Here is a 23,125-nt window from a genome sequence, read left to right on the forward strand (position 1 = left end):
GAGACTGACTGCTGACTTACCCAACTCGGGATGGAACATTGGTAAAAATTAGGTATGTTCATTAAACAAATTCCTCCCTTCCCAAAATTGCCTCCAATGGCAAAAATACCATAAATGATGAAAAGTCACACTGGTCTAAGAGGCAGATCAGCTGATTACAGTACTGTTATTTTGCCTGTTACAGCTTTTTATACAAATCAGGAATGGCAATGTTTGAGATCTGGAGCTACAATTCAGTGCCAATATTTTCCAGAAATCTAGTAAATTCATACAAGATGTGGGCCCAAATTTTTGAAGTCTATTGTTAAGGATAGGAGGGGGGGAGACACAACAGCAAAGTACCCCCACCTCCATCCATTGTGAGCCCCAAATAAATTTCCAGTCTATTTTTTAGGACTTGAGGAGGGTACTTTTGTTAAACACCACCCAAATTTGGCCATTTAAACTAAATTTCAGCCACATATTTTCAGAGGGACCTCCTGCAGCTGAGAATATACAGACAGACCAATACTAGAGTATTTCAAAGGACCAAGAATCAGAATTGTGTTCTGAAAAGAGAAAATCTCCTTTGATTTGCAATCTAGGGATCACCTGATTTAATTTATAAAATATATATTTTACAAACATCCAATAGAAATATATAAGATCTCGAAATGAAAGAGACAATGTCATGAATCTTTATTAACTTTCCACAACATGTAAGTTCAAATATTTCAGAATCTCAGTTCTGATCTCTGAATACTGATCTTTTCAATTAAACTTTGAGAATTTGATTTTTTCTAAGATTTTATTTCAGTTTCTTTAACAAGATGTGGACCTGATACAAAAGACAGGAAGAAAATATTTTTGTGTGGGGAACCTATAGTCTGAACTAATGATAGTTGTAACATTATTGATAATAATCAGAGGAGTCTGGTAGCACCTCTTTTATCTAAGACATTTTTACTAGTTGGAAAAGAAGCCACCACGCTCCTATTTTTTGCCATTATAATTTAATTTAAGGTTCTTCTCTTACAATATTGGGAAATACATGTAAACTATCTGAAACAAGCTAATCCTCAGTTCCTCATAAAAATCAATAGTGCCCAATGTGGCATCCAAAAGAGTCAATGTGTTTACTGTCACCTCCTTTGATCCCTACGAAGTTTTTAAATGTTTAATTTTAATTCAATTTTGTTAAAAACAAGGAAAGCTGACCTCCAATAAAGAAAAATGTCACTCCATCATCATCATCATCACCACCATCTTGAGATATATCTCTGGTCTCCAAAGGAATGCCTTAAGCTTCTTAGAAAATAAAAACTTTATCTGTAGGAGTTAGGTGTTTTGTCTGGAAGTGTGCCTAACTTATTCTCCACACTCTCATTCTTGTAGCAGGAAATTATCACTTCTGGTAAAACTTGAATTAGACAGCTTACTTAAAGACTGTTTTAAGTCTTTAGCAAGCAAAACAAACTGTAACTCTCTCAATCCCTTTTTTGAGATGTTGAGGAAGTAGCATTCTATATATGATAAAGACAAGTTTCGTACTTAATGCCAGGATGTTTCCAGACAATATATTTTTGTTGTTTGGTGTTTTGCTATTTATTTAGTTTCCAAAAAATTAGCAAATGATCTCAGTAAATGAATAAGATCATTTATCAAAGACACTGCCCAATTCCCTACTAATCCTTATTTTTACCATCTTCTGAACTTCTAGTTGTTCCTTAAACATACACATGTAAAGACTTGTGACCAAATGCTGTAGACTGCCAGTAATTTGGTGTGGTAATTAAGCAAGGCAGGAAAACACAGCACTATTAAAAATGAAACAAAACCAATAAGCAAGTAGAAGTGAAACCGAATGCAGGAAATTCGTGACAAAAGAATGCAACCCCACTATGAATTTTGAAGTGTTGGGCTTTGATGACTAGGAATTATTTGGACTGTAGTGCTCGCACATATCTATATCAGTACTTATATTGAATTCTACTGTATGGTACAATATTAATGCAATATCAGGGTTTTTTAATTCAATTGTATAGAATGTGAAGGATGTGTGTTTTTGTTTTGTTTTTATAGTTTTCTTATGTATAATGTACACTGAAGATGGCATTTAATTTTGTACAAGGCGCAATGACAATAAAGTATTAAGTAATCTAAAAACAACACTCTGACTGCTGCATTAGATCAAGATTCCACCAACTATTGTTAAATCTGTGGCAAAAGCAATTTTTGTGGAATATATCAGAACCGCATGTGCAAAAGTGAATACTGCAAATAAGATAGCCAATAATTTTTAAATATGCCATTCCTGCCATCTTATCTAGTTCTAACATCACCAGGGCTGATTTTAGCACACTTATCTAAAAATTAATAGGCTTAGCTACACAAAATAGGCTGAGTTATACATAGCTTTAGATAATAGCACGTTGTACATTTATGAATTAAATATACAATTTGATATTCCAAAGCACAGTAGTTTGAGGTACAACTTTTAGAGTTTTTTTACATATGCAGCAACTGAAGTTTTTTTAATGTGGCAGAAGTAGAAATTAAACATGGAGAGTAATCCCATGGTATAAATCAATTAAACCAACATTTAATTCTGGAATTCTTGGCATATGGCTCAAAGGCAGTGGGCTTTGCCCAAAAAAGATTATATACCAATGTCGGGTTTATTGCGTCATTAAAAGGATATTGGATTTCAACTTGTTTGAACATAATTTTTTACATATTTTTTTCATTAACTGTTGGATTATCATTTATATTGTTTATGCTTTTCTTTTAAATCTGAGTTACAAAGAGGGGAACTGTACACTGCTCAGAGTTGGTTTCAATTGGAGAGGCTTATTATTAGCCCAGCAAAATGAACAAACGGATATATAACATATAAATATCAACTTAGCTTAAATGCAATCAATCTATTGCCAAGTATTTATTTGTATGTAACATACTCTCTATCATAAAAGGGAACTGCACCATAAAAGGTATTAATGTACATACTGTGTCTTGCATTTCATACACTCCTCACAGCCTTGAGGGCAGAAATAACCATCATTGCACTGACATTCAGTGTTCTTCTTACTGGTGCAAGGTGCTATCATTTTGAAACCTGAAACAGAATTTCGTAACCTTATCAACATGGACAATGTTTTCTTTTCAAAAAAGCAGAAATATACACACTGTTTGTTTGTTTGTTGTTGTTTTTTTTGTTTATTATACTTCTATGCCGCCCTATTCCCGAGGGACTCAGGGCGGCTAACAAACAAGTGGGGAAGGGGGAGATACAAAAAACAAACAAGACAAAAACAAGATACAAAAAACAGATTAAAAGCTACACAACAATCACAACAATTCAAGTGGGGCTGGGAACTCATCAGCCCAGGCCTGCCAGAACAGCCAGGTCTTGACGGCTTTGTGGAAAGCCTGAAGGGTGGTGAGGGTCCAAATCTCCACGGGGAGATCGTTCCAGAGGGCTGGAGCAGCCACCGAGAAGGCCCTCCCCCGAGGGGTCGACAGTCGACATTGGCTAGCTGATGGTATTCAGAGGAGGCCTAATCTGTGGGATCTAATTGGTCGTAGGGAGGTAATTGGCAGGAGGCGGTCTCTCAAGTACCCAGGTCTGATACCATGTAGGGCTTTAAAAGTAACGACTAGCACCTTGAAGCACGTCCGGAGTCCAACAGGCAGCCAGTGCAGCTCGCGGAGGATAGGTGTAACATGGGTGTACCGAGGTGCACCCACAATCGCTCGAGCGGCTGCATTCTGGACAAGCTGAAGTCTCCGAATGCTCTTCAAGGGCTGCCCCATGTAGAGCGCATTACAGTAGTCCAGTTTTGAGGTCACAAGGGTGTGAGTGACTGTTCTGAGGGCCTCCTGGTTCAGGTAGGGACGCAATTGGTGCACCAGGCAAACCTGGGCAAATGTCCCCCTGGTCACAGCCGACAGATGATGCTCTAAAGTCAGCTGTGGGTCCAGGAGGACTCCCAAATTGCGAACCCTGTCTGAGGGGTGTATAATTTCACCCATCAGCCTGAGAGATGGAATACAAGGCCAATCTTTGGGAGGGAAAAACACAAGCCACTTGGTCTTGTCGGGATTGAGTGCAAGCTTGTTCACACCCATCCAGACCCTGACAGCCTCCAGGCACTGACACATCACTTCAACCGCTTCACTGAGTTGGCACGGGGCGGACAGATACAACTGTTTATCGTCCACATATTGATGTTATTTTATCCCGTGCCGAAGAATGATATCACCCAGTGGCTTCATGTAGATGTTAAACAGGAGGGGGGACAGGACCGAATCCTGCGGCACCCCATACTTAAGGGGCCTAGGGGACAACCTCTGCCCTCCGACCAACACCGACTGCAACCTGTCCGAGAGGTAGGAGGAGAATCACCGAAGAACAGTGCCTCCCACTCCCACCTCACGCAACCGCCGCAGAAGGATACCATGGTCGATGGTATCGAAGGCCGCTGAGAGGTCAAGGAGCACTAGGATGGAGGCATGGCTCTCCAGAGATCATCAATCAGTGCGACCAAAGCAGTTTCCGTGCTGTAGCCAGGCCTGAATCCAGACTGAAAGGAATCCAGATAATCGGTTTCATCCAAGGACCGCCGGAGCTGAGAGGCCACCACTTTCTTAACAACCTTCCCAACGAAGGGGAGGTTGGAAACTGGACAGTAGTTACTTAAGATGGCTGGATCCAAAGATGGCTTCTTCAGAAGGGGTCTCACCGCCGCCTTTAAGAGGGGCGGGAAGGATCCCTCCCGAAGAGAGGTTCTTTATCAAACTCTACAGAGATACTAACAATGAAACAAAATAGAAAAGGAGCAAGATTCCTAAGAGGTAGATTATGAACGAGTTGCAGGAGTAGCTTTGGGGAAGGCAAAAATGAAGTTTGAGACAGTGAGCAACTAAGCTGTCAGGTTCCTAAACACAGTCCTTAATCTAGAACAGCTATGGCGAACATAATGCAATGCGTGACCCCCCCCAGTGCGCATGCTCACATGAGAGGCGCTCCCCTCCATTTTTTGCATGCTTTTTTGCCCTCCCCAGGCTCGAGGCTTTATAGGAGCCTGGGGAGAGTGAAAACAGCTCCCCCAGAGGCTTCAGGGACCTTCAGCCCTGAAGCCTCCGAAGGGCTTAAACTGACCCTACGAGCAAACCGTCCATTCTCGAACTCCTGATTTGCCCATAGGGCCATTTGTTTGCGCTCAGGAGGCTTCAGGGAAGCTCCTGAAGCCACCTGAGGGCCTCTGGGGGGCGGGGGAGGTTCTTTTCACCCTCCCCAGGCTCCTATAAAGCCTCTGGAATCTGGGGAGGGCGAAAAATGGCTTTAAAAAAGTCTGAACTTAGCTGGCCAGCACACGCAGGTGCACTGGCCAGCTGACAGAGCAATTCTTCGTGTGCCCTGACAAATGGCTCCATGTGCCACCTGTGGCACACGTGCCATAGATTCGCCATCCCGGGCCTAGAATTAGAGATGGAAGAGATCATTTAGATTAGTGGCCTTCAAACATTTGGGCACCAGGGATCAGTTCCATGGAGAGAGGTTTTTCCATGAACCGGAGGGGGCATGGTTTCATATGCTGCCTGCATTCCACACATGGGACTTTGTTTGTTTACATGACCCAGTTGCCAATGACTGGGGATTGGGGACCCCTGATTTAGATCACTCAAGCAGTGCAGGAATCTAAACTAATGTCCAACTTCTGCTTGAATATATCCAAGTAAAGGCAACCAGCTACCTTTCTGGGTGATTGGCTTAATTACAACTTAATTTCAGAAGCCCTGTGCAAATAGATGAATTCAGACCTCAAGCTGACGCTATATAACTATCTACCAGGCAAGGAAGAAAAGGATGGGGAAGAGAAGCCTATGAAAAATAAAGTTTACTCCCGAGATCAGGTGACTTTGGACAACAAAAAAGTACTCAACTAACCCATACTCAGTTTAAACAAAGTAGGAATGGGGAGGTAATGTGGCAAAAGACTAGCAAAATTCTAATATATATATATAAGGCATTATAAGATTGTGGCAGAATCTTATAGTATCTGATACTGAAAAATAGCTCAATTCAGGAGTAGTGTCCAAAATGTACCATACCTGATTTGCAGACACTACACGGGAAGCAGTGGGCTAAACCATTTTCATGGTCAGTATACGTTTCTCCATCTATACAGAATTCACATATTCCCTGTGTTCGTGGAACAGTACAGAACTCCTCAACATAGGTACCTATGATATGGGATAGTAAATGAAAGTTAGTATTTGAATATAGGCAGATACACTTTTGGCTTGTGCATGTTATATGCTTTTCCAACTGCATGTTACAAGACTGCCAACTAATGAAGAACTTTCACAATGGAACTATGGGATTTTTATCTGAACTAATATGGATTAATTACTGATTGATAAATTACTTCATAATTAAACTCTGCATTGTTCTGCTGCTTAAGTCTTGTGTAATTAAGTCGCCAAGCAGAGCTAATAAAATCATTTACATTTGTGGTCAAAATCATCCAACAATTATCACCTGAAGTACAAAAGCATATAAAATACAGGTTTCTTTCTGTTTCCTATTAGAGATTATCACAACTGAACACAGCAAATGACTTTTCATCTCCAAAATAATGTTTTGCTTGAATCAGGATATCTACAAAGTTTCTTACAACAATTATACTGGCACTGCTGGCAGAGGAAGTAGGGCATGGTGACAACACCCCCAAATAGTAAAAATGAGAACTCCAAATTAAGGTTTATAAAAATGTATTAAAAATGAATTTAAAAATCCATTTTAGTAGTCTTGCATGAGATGTATGAGATTTTCACCCAGGGATATCAAAATCTCACTAGATTTGCTTTTTAAGAGATCTCTAACTGCTATGCCATTGCTGATTCTGGTCTGCGATTCTGGTACACATTGGAATTCAACCATACAAGTAATCAGGATAAAACTATATATATCTTGATGCCTTCATTACAGGGCACCACGAAGTCTTACTGGAAGCACAATAATGACTATTATCCACGCCCTATAAAAGTAATGGGTTGACCAGGTACCAATACGAAGCTTTGGGCATGTATTTTAGGTAATGGCACAGTCAAGCTTACAAAATCACTCAGAGGAAGCAAAGAATTAAACATCCAATCAGCAAGGAAGTTTTTGCAAATTGGAATACATTTGATTGGTTTTAAATGAGTACTAGGTTTTTTTTTTAAGCCAGTATTCTATAGCAGTCCCAAGCAATGTTTCCTCTGATTTTTTTTCAGTGTGGGCGGAAAAGTATAGTGTTTGAGCGGCACATTTTCATGCCTGAGTCCCAACCATTCTAGTTTAAACCTCCAGCTGCACTTTTTCTTCGTAATAACATTTACTCCAGCTTTACGTTTTGACATCAGCACTGACTGATGATGTACCTATAGGGTTAGGGTTTATCAATTATTACAATTATCTTTTCAAATTCATTTTGGATTAAATAAAAAAGAGCTTTGAAATGAATATATAAATGGCACTTAATACCATTAATATTAAAATAGTAAATGTTTGATATACTTCATTTTAATGAATTTCACTTGATATACTTCATTTTAATGAGTTAACATTCAATAGCAAAAATTGTCTATACACTGTATGCTTCTGTGAATGTATTATATGCAATTTGCTATTTTAAATGAGTAAAATTATTAAAATCACCATAATTAAAGTGTCATTCACATCTAAGAGTTTTCTTCCATCATTAATTTGTAAACTCAAGGATTTATTGCCTGCATGTTCAACAATGCTTGCTGATTGTTTAAAAATTTGTGGGAATTTGCTCCTCTCTGTACAGAGGATTTCAGTAACCTACTACTACTGCAAAACTAATTTCTAAACTACATACTGCTTGCAAATATAAATAGATTGTTAAAATGGCTCTACCATAACCAAATAAGAGAAAAAAACACCTTCCTTTTGTTTATAAAGTAGTGATTTTAGTTTGCTCTATGGAAGTCACTATTTTAAACTGACAGATAGGAAGTTTAATTAGATTAAAAGCAAAAATATTCTCAATGACTTTGAAAATCCCAATGAGTTATCAAATATAGGTACTCCTTCGTTACAACGTGGGACTGGAATTTTTATTACTCAGCAATGTGGTCACAAAGCTGATGTGTGTCATGACTCATGTGACCGGGCTCTCTCGCCTCTTTCCAACTCCGAGGGCATCAATCATGTTAGCCAAGGGATCTGCAAAGTTGGCTCTTTTAAGACTGGTGGACTTCAACTTCCAGAATTTTGAGAGTTGAAGTCCACCAGTCTTAAAACAGCCAACTTTGCAGACCCCTGTGTTAGCCCAAAGCCTGGCGCTGGGCTTTGCTCCCCTTTGGTGGAGCCCCGAGAAGCGAGAAAAAGAGCTCAAAAGAGCTACATTGTTGCTAAATGTAACTGGGGAGAGCCAGCACAGGCAATAGCAAATTAGGCGATCTCCCAGCAGGTCTGAAGTTGGGGGGGAGGGGGACCAAAACTCCAGGCAGGGCTCTCTGACTGTTCTAATTTCCTGTGAAAACTGTTGCCTCTGAAGCATTTGCTCCAGTGTTTTAAATCTTTAAGCTCCCCTTTCCCTTTTTTTCTTTTCAACCTACACTGATTAGAGAATCCTGAAGTCGGGCGGCAGTAGTGCAGTAGAAAAGGTTTAGCTGGAGGAGGTTTTGATTGCGATCGCTCTGTAGTTCATGTCCAGATACCTGCCCCACCTGCCTCTGCGCGGTAATTAGAAACTACTACGCGCGGTATTGCAGCTATGTGAGCGGCCGCGCAGGTGCGCACCTTAGAGGGAACAGTGGTCCCAAGCTTTCTTAACCTTTCTGGCTACATGAACCAGTGGTGGAGGGAGGGGGAAGGTTTCGCACGCACAACCTAGATCCCACACATGTACAAATAAAGTTTTGCACACTCGCCTACTGCTTGCATGGCCCAGTTCCCAACACCCCTGTTCTATAGTAATTCAACTGCCTAGAATGATTTGGTGGAATATCCATAAAGCCTTTGAGATTTTAGGCTGTGAAACATTGATAAGATGTAAGAAATTGCTTTACAGAACTTAAAAGGCTAAGGGGCGAAAAGATAAGACTCTCTCCTTTGGAGAAAAAGTGGGATAAAATGAAGTAGTTGGGGGGGGGGGAATGCAGAAGTATATGTGACTTCCAGTACCTTCTGTCTCTTTTAAAATGTATCAAGTTTTGTCAAAGGAACTACTTCTGGCAATCTGCCACCCTAGTTATTTTATTGAGGAAGCGCAACCATTTTCAGATTACACAACAGGAAAAAGGATACCCAGGGTGGAGAGAACATTTTTCAAGACATGTTATATGGACTTTGTTAAGAGAAGAAAATTCCTTTGTATAGAATAGCCTAAAATGAGAAAGATTTTCTTAGATTCAAAGACACCACTTATTGACACTAATTGTTTTACAGTCGCCTCTGTCTTCTTTCAAAAAAGAAAGCCCCAATTTCTTTCACTGGAATATAAAATCATATTATCATCTTATTATGAGAACTTACCCGCAGGACAGAGTTTGCAACAAATCCCAGAATATGGGAATTCTGCAGGATCGCAGTGGACTCGAAGTGATGGAGATTCAACCTAGGAGGTTTGAAAAGGGAGAGATTTCTTCTAATCACTGCACTTTTCCAGCAATATTATCTTGTCTTAATCAGAGATGCACGAACCTGCAAAGTCAAGCCATTGTTCTGCAAAGCTGTCAAGATAAACTAAATTCAAATTCTATCATTGAAAGAAAATTTGATCTGTGTGCGCGTGTGTAGGGGGGGAATAGATATTATATAGTCCTTCTCATGGAATGAGTGTAGTGTGCCAGATAGATTTTTTAAATTTAAATCCTTTTTTTTATTTTTATCAAATTTATTTTAATAAAATGCTTTTGGAGTAAAAAAAATCTAAGGATAGATTTCTATTTAAGATACATAAATTAATTTAGTTTATTCAGCATGAAATGGAGCTTAGTTATGTAGCATGAGGCTGTATACTATGAAACATTGGGATTGTGGTTAAGTCAATAGCGGGTCAGAGGAGTAGCAGAGATGACAGTTGCTCTTTAAAAGTTATTATTTAAATCGAGTTGATTTAAATCAAATCCACCCTGTAACATGCTATGAGTATCAGTAACGTCAGAATAAAATACAATTTCCTCCACTTTCCTCCTGACCTACCTCTGTTAAGGTCATCTTCCTCACTCTCTACAATTCTCTGCCCCACAGTGGCCAACTAGATGTTTTGGGGAAGTTGACGCAATGAACTGGAGTGCAAATAATTATCTTCCACCACTGCTTCCTAGCATCTAATATTTAAGGAATACTGTCTGTGGCGTCTTATGCGGGTGACGAAAGAGTAGAAAGTCTGTGATTCAAGCAACTTTTGAAACATCAGGAGTTTTTCATACCTTCTACGACAGGTGTGTCAAACTCACGGCCCACAGGCCACATCCAGCCCACAGGGTGCTTAGATCTGGCCCATGAGCCCACCTTGGAAACAGCGAAGGACTGGCCCGCAGTGCCTCTGCCAGTGAAAATGGAGCATGGGAGGGTCACACATGGGCCTCCTGGGTTCCATTTTCAGCCACGACAGCCTCCTGCAGCCCTCTGCAAGTAAAAACAGAGCTCGGGAGGGCCGTGTGCTTTACGTAAGGCTGCAGGAAGCCATCACGGCTGAAAACAGAGCCTCGGTGAGTATTGTTGAGCTGGCCATGCCCAGTCTGGACCCCTCTCTGGCCCCCCGAAGCTAAACACAACCCTGATGCGGCCCTCAATGGAATCAAGTTTGACACCCCTGTTCTAAGATGAAACAAAAGGAACCCCAAAAGCCATTTCACAAATCAGAACTTTTTGAAAGCTTGAAAAATAATTATTAAAAACCATAATGGCTATATTACTTGATGAGGAAAACTAGGGTAATCTGATACCAATAACTACAATTGGATAAAACACCACGTGAACAATATTCATCTTGAAACTGGTCCTAATGTAGGCCCTACAATTGGAAAAAAAACCTACCCTAAACTAATCTTTGGACTTTCTTCTCTCTTCCTATCTCCTGCTTGTTATAGCATTTTGTCTGACAAGTAGTGCAGGAAAACTTAAAATCTTGCTTGAATATTTGTGGGATTTTAATTAGTCCCTAATAAAGATGTTACTCTAATTCAACCAATAATGATTCAGCCAAGATGTGAGGAATTATCTATCTATATACTATCAAAATTTTCCTTTTTGTCTGTTGGTAACCTTCAATTATCCCAAACATTACATCATTGTGCAAATGATGTTTTGAATCAGAACACTTCAGTTCTGCTAAGTTAAAGGATTTGCATAAAATCTGTGACTCATTACTTCTGTGTAATTGAAACTTCAAGGATCTTCACACCAGTTGTATTCTCAAACTTGTACCTACTGCAGCATCACATCAGTGATATGATTGAAACTTCCAACACTCTCTGCTAGTTTCCCAGAAACAAAGGCAATGGGGAAGCTGAAAGGAAGTTGGAAGTTGTTTATGCTCCTACTGCTTTCTTGCCTGCTTGTGATCATTCTGTTTCTCTGTTTAGGTAAAGGAATATATCTGAAAGGATAATCCAACATGTCATGGTTCTAGTTAACAATATAAAGTTGGAACTCTCAAACTGCTTACACAGGAAAGGATCTGGATAACTTTTTAAGTACAACACCTAAGTTTAAATATATGGCAACAGATGCAAACTGGAATGAATCATAGCATCAAGTAAAATAGGGCTGGCAGTTCAAATCCAGTGAATGAAGAGAGGAGGCCAATTCATTACATGGCGTTAGAATAATGCCAGTCAAAGCAGACATTCCTGAAATAAGTCAGTGGAGCATATTTCCCTATAATACATCAGAACCTGAAATGTATAAAAATTCTATAACTGTTGGACATCATTATTTTAATCAAGAAAAGCTGAGATAGAAAATTGAACCTTATATTTCCTTCATAAGTAACAGAATGTGTGGTGGAATGATTAGATTCACACGATACTCTGAACGAAAGAAATTATTATATGGTTATTCTCCATATAAGGTCTCTTCAAATCAAAATAAAATGGTGCGGTATGTCAGAGACAAAAGGTTCCATTAGCTTGTTCAATCACTTTTCTATTCTTTAGAATTTTTTGCCCTTGGGCTAAAAATGCAACTACTCTATCTGCCAATTTAAATTTTAATCCCACTATCTTCTTCTACTTGTACATGAAACTCCTCAAACTTCAGTTGGGCATACTGTATGAATAACCTTTGATCTGTCATGAGTAGCACAGATAAACAATAAGCATTAATTTATATTTGCCAAGTGTAACAGATTTTAAAACAATTACATAAATAAATCAAAACAATATAAAACAAGTTCAACATTGTTTTAAAACTCTGAGGCTTAATCTCTACCAATAAAATAAGCTAAAAACAATTATAAAAGGGCAAAACTTCCTCAAACTCTAAGTTACTTGCTGTTATACAGCAATAGTGAGAAGGCAAACACTATTTCAAAAGACTGAAGACATTAAATAGCTGTAGTGCCAACAACTCCTATACAGAAGTAAATCCAAATATAGTCATACAATTGCACTCTTAAATCTTAATTGGTTCACATCAAGTATAATGAATTATTTTCTGTCGCTATACAAAGAAAGCATCACCGTTGCATTCACTCAGGTTAGTCATGATGTTAAATAGAACTAAATTACATAACTGCATTGCATATTCAAGACACCCTTTCCTCTTTCTTCCTTAGTGTCGGCAGTTTATGATTTTTTTTCATAAAGCACAAAATTAGGAATCTATTAATTACTTACTTATTGCATTTATATGCCATTCCTCTTACTGAGAAGGATCTAAGTACTTAAAACTGTAGAGTAGCAGGACAACTCGCTGAAGGACAATTCAACAATGCAATTATTTTAAATTATTTTAAAAATTATTTTAATAAGTTTGTCATTCATGTTTCATTGTGTTCCTCCTTTCGTATCCTTTCTGTAATGATTCTATTCCACCATTTCTTTAACATTAGTATAACTTTTGACCTGTGGCGAATTGGCTGTGATGAGTTGCCCCAAGGCAAGCAGGTTTCATATTTCAAGTGTTGTCTATTTTGCTTTGTTGTTTTGTCATATAGAGTTTATGGATCCTTTGTATATATTTACCGTATTTTTCAGATTATAAGATGCACTCCCTCCCCCCCAAAAAGTGAGTGGAAATGTCTGTGCATCTTATAGAGTGAATACGGGCCCATTTTTGTCCTCCCCTGGATCCAGAAGCCCTCTGCAGGCCACAAATGGGCCTATTTTTGTCCTCTGTGGGTTCCGTTTTGGCCTTCCCTGGCATCGGGGAGGCTGAAAAGGGAAGCACGGAGAGTTGGGAGGCCAAAAACAAGCCCGTTTTTGACCTGCAGAGTGCTTCTGGATGCTGCAGAGGCAAAAATGGGACCCACTAAGGCAAAAAACATTTTTTCTTGTTTTCCTTCTCTAAACCTAGGTGTGTCTTATAGTCTCGTGCGTCTTATAGTCCGAAAAATATGATAATAAATGAAAAGTTTTGCATTCCTGCATTAACCTACCATGATAAGCAAATACAGCCAATGAGTCTGATGGTCAATCTCAATTTTTTCAAACATAGAAATAATTTCCTATGTGTATATGTGTGTAGGTTCATTTCTGCCTCTGCCATCTCAAACTATAGGCCAATGATGGCAAACTTTTTTCACCTCTGGTGCCAAAAGCATGCATGCGCTATCGCATGCACTCGCATGCCCACCCTCATAAGTTAATGCCCTCCACGCTGTGCCTCCTGCATATGGATGTGTGACACTGCCCCGTTGCCCCGCGCATGCGCGTACATCTTTCTTTTCTGACTTCCGGTGGGCCCGGTAGTTCTGTTTTTCGCCCTCCCCAGGCTCCAGAGGCTTTCTAGGAGCCTGGGGAGGGCGAAAAACAGCCCAACACACAAACCAGAAGTTCGGGAACAGACTTCTGGGTTGCCCATTGGGCTGTTTTTCTCCCTCTGGAAGCTTCAGAAGGCTTCCCTGAAGCCTCTGGAGGGCGAAAAATCAGCCCAATGCGCAAACCATAAGTCTGTTCCCGAACTTCTGGTTTGTGCGATGGGTGTTTTTTCAACCTTCAGGGGAAGAAAAACAGCCAAAATCAAGGCTGAAAATCAGCTGACCAGCTCACACATACGTTCTGGAGCTGGCATGGCAATGCCTCGCATGCCCTCAGAAATGGGTCCGCATGCCACCTGTGGCACGCGTGCCATAGGTTCGTTATCACAGCTATAGGCCTTTTCTCAGCTTGTGCATTAGGCAAGTTAATGAACTCATATGAAAGCAATAGAAAATTTTACACCCTTTCTTTCCCAGATAACATCACTACAGATAGTCCTTGACTTACAACAGTTTGATTAGTGACTGTTCAAAATTACAACGGTGTTGAAAAAGTGACATGACCATTTTTCATACTTATGACCATTGCACCATCTCCATTGTCATGTGATTTACATTTGGATGCTTGACAATTGGTTCCTATTTATGTTGCAGTGTCCCGGGGTCATGTGATCACCTTTTTGTAACCTTCTGACCAGCAAAGTCAATGGGGATTCACTTAACAATTGTGTTATAATTTAACAACTTCAGTGATTCACTTAACAAATGTGGCAAAAAAAAGTCATAAAATGGGAGGAAACTCACTTAACAAATTTTTCACTTAGCAACATAAATTTTGGGCTTGTGGATATCAGTCAAGGACTATCTGTACTGCTATTCTAGCTTCCTAAATTCTTTGACTCCTCTTCCGAATCTTTGAGATCTCTTCACATGAGGGATGGCACCTCTCTGCCTTATCTACCACTGGATCTGTTCTCTTAGTCATGAAACCCATACCAAGGAACCTGTCAGCCTCTGCTTCACTACTTGCTTTCGGCTGTCATTGAAACGGAGAGGGGGAGGCATGGTATTTGGGAGGGGAAATGCCAAATCCAGTCTAAACATCTGGCTAAATGTGTGACCAATCTTAATCCTTAATACAAACGGATAAATCCTTGGCACATGACACGTTAAATTGTGATTAAAAAGAAGAAAGTGTGGAGAATCAATGTGGCAATACCAGAGGATAGTAGAATAGGTGACAAAAGAAGTGGGGAACATTCCAAAGTATCAAGGTTCAAAAACTACAATGAAAGATTATAGCATAAACTGGCAGTGGTGGTCCCAGTGATTATTTGACACACTGCCATGCCCAAAAGGGTTGAATGGCACTTAGAAAATATTTTTGTCAATTACAAAAGGCCACACTGCTTGGATTTGCACATATACCACCCCAATACATTACATTCCCTACTAGGGAGGAGTTGATTTACATCGTTGATTTAAGTCACAATTTAGATGATTTAAATCACTAGTAAAAAGGCTTGATTTAAATCAACCTTTTTAAAGAACAACTGTCATCTCTGTCCTGCAGTGGCACCTCCTCTGACCCGCTGTTGTTTCACCCACACCCGTGACACAACAAGGTGAGGGATGTGGCAGGCAGCAGGTGAATGGATGCCCGCTAACAGGCGCGGCCATGGTGGATCTGAAATGACAGGTGGTCTTTAAATGTAAGGACTCATTCTTGCTGGTAGGTAGAATCTTTGGTATTATTATTTGCAAACAAAATGAAGGTTTCCTATTTAGCTTGTAGACCTTGGATTCATTAAAGAGTTTACCAAAAATGTAAATATTGCAGAATATACAGCTTCATGCTACACAAGTAAGCTCCATTTAATGCTGAATAATTTAGTTTAGTTTTAATAAACTTATATGCCGCCCAATCCCGAAGGACTCCGGCTTACATAAAAGAACAATTTAAAAAGTACTAAAAAGTTTTAAAAAGTAAAGAAAAACAAGCAGGTTAAAAACACAACACACTCAACCGTAGTGGGGCTGGACCTCATTCAAGAGGTCAACAGCCCCAGGCCTGCCGGAAAAGCCAGGTCTTAATAGACTTTTTGAAGGCTGCGAGAGTGGGGAGGGTCCGGATCTCTGAGGGTAGATCGTTCCATAGGGCCTGAGCAGCTATAGAGAAGGCTCTCCCCCGAGGAGCCACCAAACGACATTGTCTGGTTGACAGCACCTGGAGAAGGCCCACCCTGTGAGGTCTTATTGGTCGCTGGGAGGTGTGTGGCAGAAGACGGTCCCATAGATATCCAGGCCCTAAGCCATGCAGGGCTTTAAAGGTAATGACCAGCACCTTGAAGCACGTTCGGAGACCGATCGGGAGCCAGTGCAGCTTGTGGAGGATGGGTTTAACATGGGTGTATCTAGGTACACCCAATATCGCTTGTGCGGCTGCATTCTGGACCAATTGTAGTCTCCGAATGCTTTTCAGGGGCAACCCCATGTAGAGCGTGTTGCAGTAGTTGAGTCTTGAAGTGACGAGGGCATGAGTGACCATTTGAAGTGCCCCCCGGTCCAGGTAGGGCTGCAACTGGTGCACCAGGCGAACCTGGGCAAAAGCTCCCCTGGTCACAGCTGACAAATGATGTTCACCCCTCAGACTTAGGGATGGAGTATCTGGACTATCCTTGGGGGGCAACATCCATAGCCACTCGGTCTTGTCAGGGTTGAGTGCAAGCTTGTTCATTCCCATCCAGACCCTAACAGCTTCCAGGCACTGGCACATCACTTCAACCGCTTCACTGAGTTGGCATGGGGTGGACAGATACAACTGGGTATCGTCCGCATACTAATGGTATTTAATGCCGTTCCAGCGAATGATCTCACCCAGCAGTTTCATATAGATATTAAATAGGAGGGGGGACAGGACCGAGCCCTGCAGCACCCCGTATTTAAGGGGCCTAGGGGTCGACCGCTGTCCCCAACCAACACCGACTGCGGCCTGCCAGAGAGGTAAGAGGAGAACCACCCCAAGATGGTTCCTCCCACTCCCACCTCTTCTAGCCGTCGCAGAAGGATACCATGGTCGATGGTATCGAAAGCCGCTGAGAGGTCAAGGAGCACCAGGATAGAGGAATGTCCTCTATCCCAGGCTTGCCAGAGATCATCGGTCAGCGCGACCAATGCTGTTTCGGTGCAGTAACCAGGCCTGAAACCAGACTGAAAAGGGATCTAGATAATCGGTTTCATTAAAGGTCCGTCAGAGTTGGAAGGCCACCACCTTCTCAACAACCTTCCCTACAAAAGGGAGGTTGGAGACTGGACGATAGTTTTTAAGGACAGTTGGATCCAGAGAAGGCTTCTTAAGGAGGGGTCTCACCACCGCCTCTTTCAAAGGCTGCGAGAAAGATCCCCCCTGAAGAGAGATGTTCACAATCCTCTGGATCCAGCCTCGTGTCACCTCCCTGCTGGTCGAAACTAATCAGGAGGGGCACGGGTCCAGCAAACAGGTGGCGGCACTCATCGCTCCCATGGCCTTGTCCACTTCCTCAGGAGTGGCAAGCTGGAACTCGCTCCACAAAACTTGATCAAGACCCTCCCTCAGCATCTCTACTGTCCCTGTCCAAATGGAGTCTAGGTCCGTCCGAATCTGAGTGACTTTGTCCAACAGAAACTGGACAAATTCCTCAGCTCTTCCCTGTAAGGGTTCCCCGGCATCCCTCCCTTTCAGGAGGGAGCAGGTTATCCTAAACAGGGCAGCCGGGTGAGATTCTGCGGACGCAATAAGAGCGGAAAAATGAGCACATTTTGCCGCCCGTATCGCCACTAGATAAGTCCTAATGTAGGCTCTTAGTAGTGTTCGGTCAGATTCGGAGTTACTAGCCCTCCAGCGTCGCTTTAGGTGTCTCTTTTGGTGCTTCATCTCCCAGAGGTCCTCGGTAAACCAAGGTGCCCTCCTGGATCCACTGCCGCGGAGAGGCCGTAATGTTCCAGACAGCGACCAAGGACTCAGTCGGATTGTGGGCAAGGGAGTCAGGTATCTCACCAAGCTCTGTCTGAAATCCCAATGGGTCCATCAGGCACCTAGGGCAGAACCATTTAATTGGCTCCACCTCCCTGCAGTGGGGGAGCAGCTTCCGAAAATCCAGCCTCAACAGGAAGTGATCTGACCATGACAAGGGCGAGATCTCTATCCTCTTTAATTCCAGATCACGTCTCCATTGTCCTGAGAGAAACACAAGGTCGAGTGTGTGTCCCGCTATATGGGTCGGACCCTGAATTACCTGGGTCAAGTCCATGGTTGCCATGGAAGCCATGAACTCCTGGGCCCCATCAGAGCGTTTGCCAAGAGATGGCAGGTTAAAGTCCCCTAGTACTAGAAGTCTGGGGAACTCAACCGCCAGTCTGGATACTGACTCTAGGAGCGCAGGCAGGGCTGTTGTGACGCAGCTGGGAGGTAGGTACGTCAGAAACAAGCCCACTTGACCTCCCAGGTCCAACTTCACAAGGAGGGACTCACACCCGACAGTCTCCGGAGCAGGGATGGGAGGAACTAATGATTCCTGGATAATAATTGCCACTCCCCCACCCCTTCGCTAGTGTCATGGTTGGTGGAGCACCTGAAACCCTTCTGGGCACATTTCTGAGAGAGGGACTCCTCCTTCATGGCCCAGCCAGGTTTCAGTAATACATGCCAGGTCTGCCCCCTCGTCTAATATCATTGAATAAACTAAATTATTAATGTATCTTAAATAGAAAATGATAGACTTTTACTCCAAAAGCATTTTATTAAAATAAATTTGATAAAAATCAAAATAATCCGATTTAAATAAAATAATCCAATTTAAAATTTAAAAATCTGATTTTTTTAAAAAAATCATCAATTTTTATTCACCCTGTTCCCTACATTATATGGGATGAATTGAAAGTGAATGAAGGCCAACGCTAGCTATAAAGAACCAGTAGCTGTGATTTCACAGATTGTGTGTATAATAATTTGTTATATGCATGTTGGCAATATAACAAATATTGCCTAACTATCTAACTATCAATTAGTTAATAATAGTTGTAAAGGAATGGTGGTACCCAACATAAATATTTCCCATTGATCTTGTATAGAACTTTTACATTTCACGCATATACAGAAATTCTCCTACTCCCGATCATGGTCTCTCCTCTTTAAAAACAAAAACAAAAACCTTTGCAGAGTAGCCTCTAACTTCCATCATCTTGAATTAGCAAAATATAAAATATAGTACTTGGTAGGACTGTGAGCAGAGTTAGGTAAACATTCCAGTAGAGTAGCAGAATCTGTCTTTTAACTCTGAAACTAGTAGAGGAAACATATACATGCTATTTAAACACACTGTGTTTAATAGTGCTAAAAATTCAAACTTGATGAGGAGCTCTTAGGAAAATGAAATTTTGTAAATTTTGAATTGCTTTAATAAAATTCCATTTTTTTTCATCTGTGCAATGCTTTCAGAATTTAGAATTTGCCTTTTCCCAATATGAGAGTATAAGAGTAGTTTGTTTTTTAGAAGCATGACCCTCAAATTGGAAGATTAATTTTATTATAGTATGAGAAGATGGGAATCTGTTGAGAATAGTCTCTTAACCATAGGAATGCAAATGGTAGTTCTTATCTAGTGCAAAAAAATAAAGATTGCAGCACTGTTGATATAAAACTCATTTGTGTTTTTTGCCTGTCAAAGAACTGCACCATTCTATGTTAATTATTGTCGCCCCCCCACCCCCCCAGGCAGGACAGTCTTTATGCATTCTCAGTAGACCAAGATAGAACCTGAATTCTTATCAGGACTGAGCCTAATCCAATTAAGTCCACTGCATTCTACTTTAAATTTATACTCAATTTTGACTCTGGTTTAACATCAACATATTTTTCTTTGTTCTTTTTTTAAATCCCAAATCCTTTCTAATTTTTATTGATTTTTTTTGCAAACTAAAAACAATACAAACAATGCAAATTTGAAGAAAAAACTAAAGTGATAAATAAGAAAGAACAGGGACAGAAAAGAAGAAAAAAGAAAAGGGGAATAAAAGATGTAAAGGAGCAACTTCAAATCTTCTTTGCTGCAGTTATAAATGTATTTATGTTTTATCCTTCAGGATCATGGCTCCCTTCTTTCCATATTTCAGCTTTTCTAACAATCAAACTTGTAGATCAAACATCAAATGATTTGTTTTCAGCAAAAAGTTCAAAAAGGGTCAAAATTCTGAAGAAAAATTTTGTCTAAACTTTTTGAGTTTTAACATTTTGTTAAAAGCATTGCCTAGTTATAAACACTCTGATTTACAAGAAACGTGAATCATCTCACTCATGTATTTCCTTATTACTCCCAAGGGTGTTCCTTCACGCCCCATCCTAGCACATACACAATGCCACTTTACCGTTGTGCTTTAGCTATGCTCTGACAACTGTAGTTCTAAAATATTTGGAGGACACCAGGTTGTGGAAACTAAAGGGCTAGATTAGAAGCTCAACACTTTCCATTTTATTTTTAATCAAACTTTTATTAGCATGGAATAGACACTTGAAATTAAAATGCAGGAGTTCACAGAACATGCTATCCGTCAAAAAGTGATTTCCTTTGTGTGTTGCATAAACTCAGCCAACTGGAGTTTATTCAATAAATCAGTTATATAAATCAGATCATATCTCTGGGGAGCATCTCTTTAGAGTGAATAATCTGTGGAATGGACTGAAATGTCTTAAATCCAAAATGTCCCTTTACCTCACAAGTCACAAATAGCAATACGTATTTTCAGTATAGGTAGTCCTAAACTTACAACTGTTTATTTAGTGAACATTCAAAGTTACAACAGCACTGAAAAAACTGACTTATACCATTTTCACTTATGACCTTTGTAGCATCCCCATGATGTGATCAAAATTCAGACTCCTTGGCAACTGGTTCCTACTTACGAACCCCTTTTGCAACCTCTGGACAAGGAAAGTCAATGGGGAAGGCCCATCCACTTAACAACCAGTTTACTCACTAACTTATGAATTGAAGCAATTCACCTTAACAACAAAGAAAGGTCGTAAAACAGGGGGAAAACTCACGCCAGAAATGTCTCACTTAACAACAGAAATTATCGTAAGTCGAGGACTACTTGTACAGATGTACAGGTATGCCATTTTTTTTTTAAAAAAAACATGGCTGGAGGAAAACTTTTGAGTTTCAGAACGCAAACCGCTTGGGAAAAGGCTAAGATCGGCTTCATCCCACCGCGGCCCTCCTGAAAGAAGCACCAAAAAACCTGCAAAACCTGTTAGAACCAGAAACGGGGCTAGGCCACGCCCCTCGAATGCCCTCTCAGGAGTTTTTCCCCCGTGTATCTTTTTTTAAATCCTGCCCATCTTGCGGTCTAAGTGACATAATGTAACCAGCAGCTAAACTGTTACCTATAGAGGAGAGAGAGAGTAAAGTTGCGGGAGTGGCAAAATCCGGAGTCGGCCGGCTGGCCTCCCGATTTCACAACTCCTTGAACTTCCTTTCTAACTGCGGCCTCAGAAGGAAAGAGAGGGAGGGAGGGAGGGAGAGCGAGAGATGGAGGTGGAGAGAGAGAGAGATGGAGAGAGAAAGAGAGAGAGAGAGAGAGAGAGAGAGAGAGAGAGAGAGAGAGAGAGAGAGAGAGAGAGAGAGAGAGAGAGAGAGAGAAAAGAAAGGAAGGAAAGGGGGGGGCAAGCAAAAAGTCCTGCAAAGTTAACACCCCGACGTGCCAAAGGTCGAAATCCAGGAAAGAAAAGAAGCCTCTCGCCGCCCCTTTCCCTGGCAGCACTTCTCTAACCTATGGATCTTCAGGATATGGAGGGGAGTGAATGGGGGTGGGTTGGGGTGAAGAACTGCAACTTTTGGCGGACTTTCCTCCAAGACTTTTCCCTTCTCCTTCCGCCACTCCGCGGTAGGAGTCGGCCGCTTCTGCAAGAGCCGGCGGAATCAATGAAGCTGGCCCCGCGCGGCCCGTTCCTTAGGAATTTCCTCCTCCCGCCTCCTCTCCTCTCCTCTCGGCTCCCCGATGTCCGAGGAGGCGCTCAGACAGCAACTCACAAAGCTTTTCCCGCCTCATTTTGCCCCTTCGGCTTACCTTCTGCAGCCAAGTCAAAGCGGCCAAGCACGACATCACCACCGCCACCTGCGTCTCCGCCATTTCAATGGGCTCGCGGCTATCGCAGCTCAGCTCTTCTTTTCACGCGCAGGGGTTTTTATATCTCTCTCCGTGTCTGTTTGTGGGTGGTGCGTGCGTGTTCCGACGAGGTAACTCTCCACTCCTACCAGGCGTCACCGGGAATCCCCGATGAAAAGCCGGTGAATGCTCTGAGGTTCCTTTTCTTCCCAACAGAGCAAGCGCGCGCAGCCCTCTCCAATTTCACAGCTTCTGCGGGCCGCAAAAGAAGGGAGCGGGTTGTTGAGAGGGGGGGGGGTGTAAAACTTTTGACTCCGCCCACTGAAGAACTCCAAGAAGCTGCGCCTACTGTTAGATTTAAGGCGTGCCATTGATTTACAGAAAGTGACTGGAATTCATTTTCTTCACGAAAGGCGGAAACGGTTTTTCGCTGCCGTGTGTGTGTGTTTTCCGACCGTCCCGTTTAGCCTACGATCCCAGTATTCTGTGGGGATCTCTCTCATCCAGATACTGAGTCTAAATCTGCTAACTTTTTGACTTGATTGGCCGCTAAAAGTCGATACAGAGTGGGTGGCACAGCATCCCCATCATCTTATTTAGCCCCTTACTCCTTTCTGTTCGAAGGACCCTCTAATCCAATTTATCTTGGCCCATTCTCTCGCTCTCGGTGGGTGGGTGGGTGGGTGGGCGCGCACGCGCATCCCGGCCCCGGGTCTTCAAGTCATTGTTGATTGCTGATAACTATCTAGACAAGTCTGGACAAGTCTCTACAGTGGTTTGCCATTGCCTGCTTTTTAGAGCTAAAAGAAAGTGACTGGCCCAAGGTCACCCAGCTGGCTTTGTGCCTAAGGCTTGACTAGAACTCATTGATTCCTGGTTTCTAGCCTGGTGCTTTAACCAATAAACTAAACTGACTCTTTTAAGCTCAGTCTAAACAATGACTTCCTTTTGGACTTAAGCTTCAAAGAACACTATCTTCCCTTCAGATGGCCCAGCAGCTCTCAGGAACTGTGAATCATCTCACCTGTAGCAGGAAGATGAAATATGTTTGGACAAAA

The 23,125-nt window shown here is 41.6% G+C and overlaps 1 protein-coding gene across 1 annotated transcript in view; it reads right to left on the minus strand.

Moving 5' to 3' along the window:
• Positions 1-22,329, minus strand: part of LOC106551579 (tumor necrosis factor receptor superfamily member 10B) — a 38,748-nt gene extending 16,419 nt beyond the window's left edge. Inside the window, exons 1-4 of the mRNA XM_087716959.1 lie at positions 22,029-22,329; positions 9,533-9,614; positions 6,094-6,225; positions 2,986-3,094 (exon numbers count right to left, since the gene is read on the minus strand). Of these exons, the coding sequence (XP_087573085.1) occupies positions 2,986-3,094; positions 6,094-6,225; positions 9,533-9,614; positions 22,029-22,091 (386 nt within the window). The 5' untranslated portion in view covers positions 22,092-22,329. The remainder of the gene's footprint in view (positions 1-2,985; positions 3,095-6,093; positions 6,226-9,532; positions 9,615-22,028) is intronic.
• Positions 22,330-23,125: the final 796 nt, after the last annotated feature.

The sequence above is a fragment of the Thamnophis sirtalis genome, unplaced genomic scaffold (assembly GCF_051295495.1).
Source record: "Thamnophis sirtalis isolate CommonGarterSnake01/CBP01778 unplaced genomic scaffold, rThaSir2_p1.2 scaffold_1, whole genome shotgun sequence".
NCBI classification, from domain to species: domain Eukaryota; kingdom Metazoa; phylum Chordata; class Lepidosauria; order Squamata; family Natricidae; genus Thamnophis; species Thamnophis sirtalis.